General features: G+C 48.6%; 1 protein-coding gene across 4 annotated transcripts in view; it reads left to right on the forward strand.

Annotated features, from left to right (window-relative positions):
* Nucleotides 1-5,720, forward strand: part of SEPTIN11 (septin 11) — a 57,758-nt gene extending 52,038 nt beyond the window's left edge. For 3 of the 4 annotated variants that reach the window (XM_075750899.1, XM_075750897.1, XM_075750901.1), the window contains exon 10: nt 913-4,686. In XM_075750899.1, the coding sequence (XP_075607014.1) occupies nt 913-928 (16 nt within the window). In that variant the 3' untranslated portion in view covers nt 929-4,686. Of the gene's footprint in view, nt 1-912; nt 4,687-5,167 lie in introns of those variants that run through there. The other variant, XM_075750898.1, reaches the window with a different exon arrangement.
* The last annotated feature ends 2,329 nt before the right edge of the window (nt 5,721-8,049 follow it).

The following is an 8,049-nucleotide window of genomic DNA, read 5'->3' on the forward strand; positions in this document are numbered from 1 at the left end:
TCAAACCTGCACAGTCTGGAGACAGTTCTTGGCAATGGACTTGGCAAAACCAAATGGGAACAGCAAATGGCCTTCTGGTGCTTGCCTGTTGGTTGGTAGATGGCCACATGCATGCCTCAACACGTGCCGCTGTGTTAGTTGCTCATCCTCAACCCCCCAGGAGCCGGGACCATCTGTTTGGGCTCTGTTTCTGTTTATTTCAAGCTACTTCTGAAAACCAGATGGAAAACTTTCTTCCCCCATTCCTTTCTACGTAATAATTTCCAGTCTGATGTGACTGGTCTGGCCGTCGTGGGCCATGCTTAGTCCCAAAGCAGTCCCTGCGCTCTAACACGCAGCTGTAACCTGAGCTGTAACACATGTGTCGGGGCCTGGCCCAACACCCTGTAAAAAGAGGGGTTTGTTGATGTCTGAAGGATCTGACTCTGTTCTGACGGCCGATGTGCTCAAGTGCCGGGAGGCATCAGTGGTGCCCGGGTCTGAGACACCCGAGTTTGGTGAAGGCGAAGGCACGGCCTTCTGCAAGAGTGCCCGTGTCAAGTAATCCGCACCAGACACCTGCAGCCGTAACCCCCGCCACGCACAATCTGAAAAAAAAGAAGCTTAACACCACCGACCGCTGTGTGGTTACAGCCTGTAACCTTGACTAACTTAGGGGGTTGGTTGTTCAGTATTTCTGCCCCCTCAGTTTTTCTTTTGGCTTTTGCTTGTCATAGGCTGGAGTAGAGCCCAGCCTTGAGGTTTAATTTCTTTATAATTCCATAATCCATCTGCATGCCCACCCACCAGAGCGGGTTGCTGGTGTCGGCGCTCCCAGCTTTCTTTTGATTTTGGTTTTGGTTTTTTTTTGTTTTCATTTTGAGTTCAATTATTGCTAACTTTTTTGTTTTTTGTTCTTTTTTTAACTTGCAGTGCAAGCTTCACATAAAGCCTGTCAAGCCAAGGATGTTCCTGCATTCACGTGCTTTTGCAGTAATGTGTCTCTGCCATCTGTTTTCTTTCTTTTTTTGTCTTTTTTTTCCATTTTTTAACACGAATAACTATTAACTCCTCTAATAATATAGTGGGAACAAGAAGGAAGAACGATTGGGTACAGGACTGTATGCAACTGGAAGTTCAGGGGTGGGTGGGGAGGGGCAAGGTAATGATACCGTGTATTTTTTTTATCAAAACCAGCAGCAGTAAATCATTCTTGGCCCCAGATTTGAACCGAGAGTCAGGGCTGGACGTCAGCAGCTCGAGCGAGCGTCATTGACTGGATCAGGTCCTCAGTGCTGCTGGCCTACCCAGCTGTTGGGGGGCCGCCTGCGATAGCCCTGTGCTGAAGGGGTCCCTGGGTCCGTGGAAACCAGCCTCAGGGAATTACTGCTCTACGAGGGTCACAGCCCGGTCCCGGTGTGGCTAAACCCCGGCGTTTAGTCCGCCCCATGGTCCTTCAATAGCTAATGTGTTAGAGCAATGAGCCCCGCTGTTGGGCGAAGGGGGGGGGGTGTGTGTGTGTGTGTAGATAACAAAAGTGTAACTGACCTTGCATGCCATTACATTTGCATGATATTCTTTAATAGTTCCTGGTTTTGTTGTCTGACTTGATCGTACTAGTTGGCTTGGATTTATTGTCATGTGCTGGCATATTTTTACAGCCGCCCTTCCAGTTCAGTGTAGTAGCTACCCGCTGAACGCTGCGGTGGGAACCAAGCAGCGCTGCAGGCGCCTGGGAGAAGGACCATTTCTCATCGCTGCTTTCCATCCGTGTGTTACTTGCCTGACCATAACCTTTGCAACCTCACTTAAAATAGTACCTGGTTTCTAATGTGCATCATCTTAGCAAGACTTGGCAGCCCTTAGGGAATCAAAGGCCTGGGCAGGGGGGAAGACGTAGCTTTCAGCATCCTCTTAGAGCCTTTGGGAGGATTCCTGCACGCACTTAAATACTGACTCGCAAAGCTGCGGGGTCCAGAATTTCCTGTCAAGGGAGAGAGGGTGCTTGGACGCTACGCGTTCCCCGCGCTCCCCACCAACCCTCCAGCGCCAGGGACGTGTCCCTTGAAAGCGCCGAGGACATTTAGCATAAGCCGGACGTCGTTCTGTGGCCAAGCGCGGTGCGGAAATTGGTCTGTTTAATGTGTATTTTCTATGCCATTGCTTTTCGGACAGAGTCTTTCCCTTCCTTCCCAAGAAGTGGCGAGCCATGCTTACCCTATGACTGCTGGATTTCTTTCTCTTCTGCTGATGTACAGCCAGCATTTCCACTGCTGCTAGCTAGGTAGTCTCCTGTTTCTTTCTTTAAAGCACTCCTAAAAATAACTCTCTCCACCTAAGTCTCACGCACTGCAGTTCTTTGCTTGTTTCTGGGATGGAATTTCTTGCCGCTCAGGAGAAGAAAAAAAAAAAAGGCAGAATTATCACCTTCTCTGAAGTGTTGGACTGGGAAATGTGTTTAGGGGTTAGCTTTTGGGTTGTCTTGCTTTTTTTACCCTCACTGCTTAAACATGGCTTTGGGAAGAGGATATTAAAATACGATGGCTTGGACAAACAGTAAAAATTGTTTGGAGGTAAATAAGCTGGAAATAAAATAGTTGAGCCTTTTATCTTTTTTGGTTTTGGTGGGTTTGTTTTGTTTTTTTTTAAATTGTACCTCCTGGTCTTATTGACCATGATGCCCTTTTTGTCAAATTAAATAGGTTTGCTAGGGAATTGTGTGGAAAAATGAAACTATGGTTCTTGTGGCTTCTGGCAAACCCAGCTTTAAAACCTTGAGTTGTCAAGGAAGAAGTTTGGGGTTTGGCATGATTTTTTTGCAGTCACATCATATGCACATCATTGATTGCTTGTGGCAGTATGCTTTGCTTCAGCTGTCTCTGTGCATGTCCTCTTTTTCATTACCAGCATTTTGTGCCAAGTAGAAAACTTAATTTTAACATTTATTTGTCCTGCTTCGTTTAACAGCCCTTCAAGGGATGGTTGGCAGGGGAAATCAGCTGAGTCTAGCTTTTTTTTTTGTTTTCCCCCTCAGAAAGCTGTGGCCAAATGCATTAACGTATTTTTGGTTGAGTTTCTTTCTCCAGCTAAAAGCAAGCTGTTTTGGAGAAACTGGGAATAAACCGTAAACTTGCAGAAGTTAAAGGTACTGGTTTGGGTTTTTTGCCAAAGGAGATGTTAACGACTTTTTTTTTTCCCTCCTCAAACCCCTGGGCCATGTTTAGCTGGTTACTGCTGCACTTCTTTGTTTTCTTATGCCTTTTTTCACAGTAGCCCCTGAATCTGCATGGAGTAAATGATACACTCAAATCTAGTTGGATGTTCACCTTTGCATGTAAGTACAGTAGTAAGAGACTCACCCTTTCTGCCTCACTACTGATATGAAATCATTTGCGTGTCGCTGGGGGGGTTCTTTAAGTCCGCTTATTTACAAGTGGCACTGTTAAAACGCCTTTAAAACTTGCTGCAATAATCTGCTTTTGCTGAGATGTTGAAAAGAAGCCGTAGGGAACGTGACATCCAGCTCCTGTTGAATGCCTAGAGCAACCCCGCACAGCTTCTCCACATGCACGAAGCTACCAAGCCAGCTGCTGAACCTGGGGACGGACGGTTGCGTGGGCAGAAGCCTTGCTTGAGAGGCACCGCAGCCTTTCGGGTGCGTTAGGCAGCAAGGATAACTAGCCGACAACGCTGCGTGTTCCCAACCAGGTGGATTTCAAACCTTAGAATAATACAAAGGAGCAGGAAAGCACACTGAAACCTGTTTCTGGGATGATGCCGTTCCCAGGGCGTGGAACGAACCCCCAGGGTGGGAAAACACACAAAATCCCAGTCACTGAGAGGGGCCGCAGTTGCTCTGTAGAGGTGGGCACGTGTGTGTCTGGCAGTCAGCCGAAAAGGTACAGGCGAGCAGGGGTTTGCTCCCCCCAAACCTCACTGGGGTTGCGCAGGTGCTTTCCAGGAGGGCAGTAAGTAGGAAGGCGCCCTTTGAGCTCACAGTCGCTAAACACATCATCGCCTTGCATCTCCTGCGGCGTGCGGTGCTGCTGGGGAAGGGGGGAAGCAGCGACTGGCACCCGCCCCGGGCTCCTCCGCAGCCCGAAACCTGCAACTCGTGTCACCCCTCTGTGCGCTTTTGACGGCTCGAAATCCCATCCAGGAGATCTGTATGTCCGTGCTTCTCTTGAAGCGTGTCGTTATTTGACGTGACCGGTGTTTCTCCAGGTAGGGCTCATTCTGCTTCTCCCAAAACACCCGAGTGAGAATGGAAATGTCTCTTTGTGTGTGACCATTTGAATCCAGTTACCGTTTGCCCTTCGAAGCTGTTAGACGAGCGTGTACTTGGTTCTTCTCCGAGGGCCCTGGCTGCATTTGCAGTGTGTGATATCCATGACGCTCTCATCAGCGTGTGTCAGCATGGAACTGTACAAATATGAAGGGTTTTTTATAATTAATGGAAAATAAAGCTGTGAACAGCGGTAGAAATATTGTATTTGTATACATTTTTAATATCCTGATTGCCTTAAACTGTAGATGTAGACCTTTATTACCTTGCTCTTTGAAAATAACCCATGTTTGTAACTAAATAATTGTGTAACCTACATACAGTGTTAATGCAAATTATATGTATGCATCTGTTAGATATTGTCACTTTATTTGATGTTGAAGTGTTTCAGTTTTTGAATTACAAATTGAATAACAACCTTATAGCATAAGCTCAGTTATTTCTTTTATACGCTTTAGGTTACGTATACAAATAGTGCCAACACTCGAAGTGGGGAGAGGAAATATATTTTTACCCAAACGCTTTGATCTTCGCCTGGCCTTTGACTTTGCCGTTTTGTAACGCTGTGACAGGAGGGGATGAGGAAACGCGAGGTTTTCCGACAGGTTGTTGCGTGCCTTTGAGGTGCCTCTGTCGGCTTGTGCTGGTGTTTGTCAGTCGCTTTTTGTGGCGGTTGTGAGCTCCTTCTCCGAATCCGTCGGTGTCTCGCAGAGGGCCAGGCCTCTCTGGTGTCGCTGGTTGCTGTGACGCCTCCCCAGCGCGCTCTTCCCTTCATGGCTTGCTTCCTTTAAAATGTTGTTCCTCCTTCCCCCCCCACCCCCCCCCCCCCCTTCTCTCTCACTTTTTCATTTCAATTCTGAACCTCTGTTTCTTTTCTTTTCTGTTTTTTCTCTTTTTCTGTAGCTTCTTCTTTATGTAACCGTCATCTTGCCAAAAGCCCCCACACCCTCTCTCCCAGCGGGCAGCAGGACACTGGAAGAGCCTGCGGCTACGGGCACCCCCGCCAGGAGAAGAGCCATCTCATTCTTCATCACGTCCGCCCTTCTCTCCTTCCCTTTTTGTTTTTCACCTGTGCGTCTGAGGGTGCGCTGTCCTGTGTGTCTCTGTGCGGGATCTGTCCGCTCCCGGCGCGTCTCCGGCAGCATCGAAGCTCCTAAAAATGGCAGGTAACGGCTGGAGGAGAGAGCTTGGCCATAATGTGAGATATTGCGCTGGGTTAGGTGTCTTGGGGGTTTTTTCCCTCCCTCCCCGTTTTCTTTCCTTTTGCCATAATGCGCACATGTTGCTGATGACAAATAGTATGACAGACTGTGGATGAGGGTGACTGTGCGTAGCCGGAGGACTTCATTCTGCCTCTAAACATCAAGTCTGGCCCCTTCGGACACCACAGCTTCGTCACAAGTACGTCCCGCGCTCCTCTGACGTGTGCGGAAAATAAGTCCTCAGACCTAGGTGACTTCTTGTTTTCGGTACACGGTTGCACGAAGCCATCGGAGATGGCCGAGGTTACGTGCTGTCGCACTGATGGAGCCGGTTCTGGACGGTCAAGGCCCCCTTATTTTCCAGCTGATCTGCCTCTGTACGAGCAAAGTACGTATCTCTTCTTGTACGACCGAGCTGCACTGACTCGTGCTTAGATTGAGGACTTCATTTTAGTTTCATGAAGCCCAATTAGCGATTATTTTTTTAACGATCTTGAATGTGGGATAGTAGTTTAACTTTATAACTTACTTTGGAAGCGAATTCAGCCAAAAAGCTTGAAAAGTGCCAAAGTAATGTTTGAAGGTAAAAACCAAAGCTTGTAAACTTGGTGTGCAGTGACCTCTAGCTGGTTTGGGATAGATGGAAGGAGACATCCTGATCCTCTTTGGATGGTGTTTTTCATGTCGGGTGATGCACTTTTTTTTTTTTTTTTTTTTTTTTAACCGAATACTCGTGATTTAATCTTCTCATCTGCAAACCTTAATCAAGGAATTCACCTCCTTCAGCCTGCCGTGGAAAAGGTACTATTAAATCGTCTAGGTTTTTGGCCTCTTCCGATCTGTGTGTGAAGCACAAGCTGCCAAGGGTCTCTGCTGAAATCTGCCGGGGTTTGTTCAGAAGCACAAGATTGGTCAGCGCTTTTCAGCGACACGGTTAGATCACTAGAAGCTCCCTCCGGCTGTTTTTCTAAAGCAGCAGAAAAACTATTTATCCTGGAAACATTTGCAACCACCTCAGTGATTTTATAGATAAAATCAGAAAGATTAGAAGATGATGGCCTTGTGCGTGTGCTGGAACAATTTACCTGGTATGTAAATGGAGTTGCTGACCGTTGCCCAAACTGGAGGGATATGAGTATTTTTTGCACAAATGTAGCCTCGCACAGAATTTGCATTAATACCAAAAACGGAGCCTGCTCCCCGGGCTTCGGTGGGCTCAGGTGGTGCCTGCTGTGAGGGTCTGCTCTCCAGCCACCAGCGCTTACTGTGAGAGCGCCAGATCTCGAACGCTTTTCACGTTCAGCCTTCTGAGGACAAAACAGAGTAGCCAAAACCTCACAGGTTGAGGCCTCGAGGGTATTGCTGCATTCAACTTTGCCTGTGTTAATTCTTCTCTTACTCCGCACGACTCTGCGGATGCTTCGCTAACCGGGACGAGGTTGCACCGCTTGCAGGAGGGAATCCTTTGTGTTCTCGCAGGGCTTCGGCAGCAGTGCTCCATGTGCACCGGGCCGCCCATACCTACCAAAAAGCGATGGGTTGAGCCGCGTGTTTCTTGAAATCGGTTGTTAACTTTGCAGCTAAAGGCAGCTGCGGGATTGCGGCGTGATGGTCTTTGAGCCAGCCCTGTGCCTCGTGCAAGGCGAGCGTCATCTCCGGCCCCGGGTTCTCTGCGCATGAAGGCGCCCACTGTTTACTGAGACAATGTCTTGCTCATTAAAACGTCCAGTTTACGAGTGCTGTGTCTTCTTTCAGTATTGGTGCCTAGGCCAGTCTGCAGCGTCAGGGACCACCTCCTCAGGCCCGGGGACCTTGCTGTGGCTCATCGGTGCAACCCGCTCCGTGGTAGCCTCCAACTTGCCAAAATACCCTACTGGTTACTTGCCTGGAGGCCAGCTCACCCGCCGGATGGCTCCTGCAGCATCCTGCGCGGTGAGACCCTTCCCAGTGCCTCTGTTTCAGGGAGGGAATCCTCTCCTTATGTTTCTTTTATTCCCTAGATTTATTTTTCTTTTCATGTAAAAATTGTCGTATGGGTTTATCTGGTGGTAGGAAGAGCCTAGCCTGTAAAATCCCATCACTGTGCTATAGCTTCTCTCTTGAAATAGTCAGTCCTAGTTGCTTCGCTGCCACAGATGGGCACAGAGCAATTCTGCTGGGCTGTACCTCGTGGCAGGTCACCCACGTTGGGCTGATGACAGTGGTTAGGACCCAGGCTCGGTCACGGGTGGTTGGGCATCATTTACTGCAAGTAAGAAGGAAAAAACCTAGGTGGTGGTGGGGGTTTAACCCTGTTCCTAGAGAGAGGCTATCAGGGGCTACTAACTGCATCGTCTTACCTGTGTAGCTGTGCCCCTTGACACTCTGAGATCTTGCGTGTGACAGTAAGAAGTCATGAGCAAATCTGCAGCTTGGCAACACTGAAGAAGTATCCTGATGGACCCCCATCCGTTGGTCAGCCCGTGGCTTTTCCCGGAGCTCTCGAGATCTCTGCTTTCGGGCATTTCTTCTGCCCTTCGCAAGTGCTGGGCTGTGCCGGAGGAGGTTGTTCTTCATCAGCTGGAGGGGCTCGGGGCTAGGTGA

Source organism: Balearica regulorum, chromosome 4 (assembly GCF_011004875.1).
Source record: "Balearica regulorum gibbericeps isolate bBalReg1 chromosome 4, bBalReg1.pri, whole genome shotgun sequence".
Classification (NCBI taxonomy): domain Eukaryota; kingdom Metazoa; phylum Chordata; class Aves; order Gruiformes; family Gruidae; genus Balearica; species Balearica regulorum.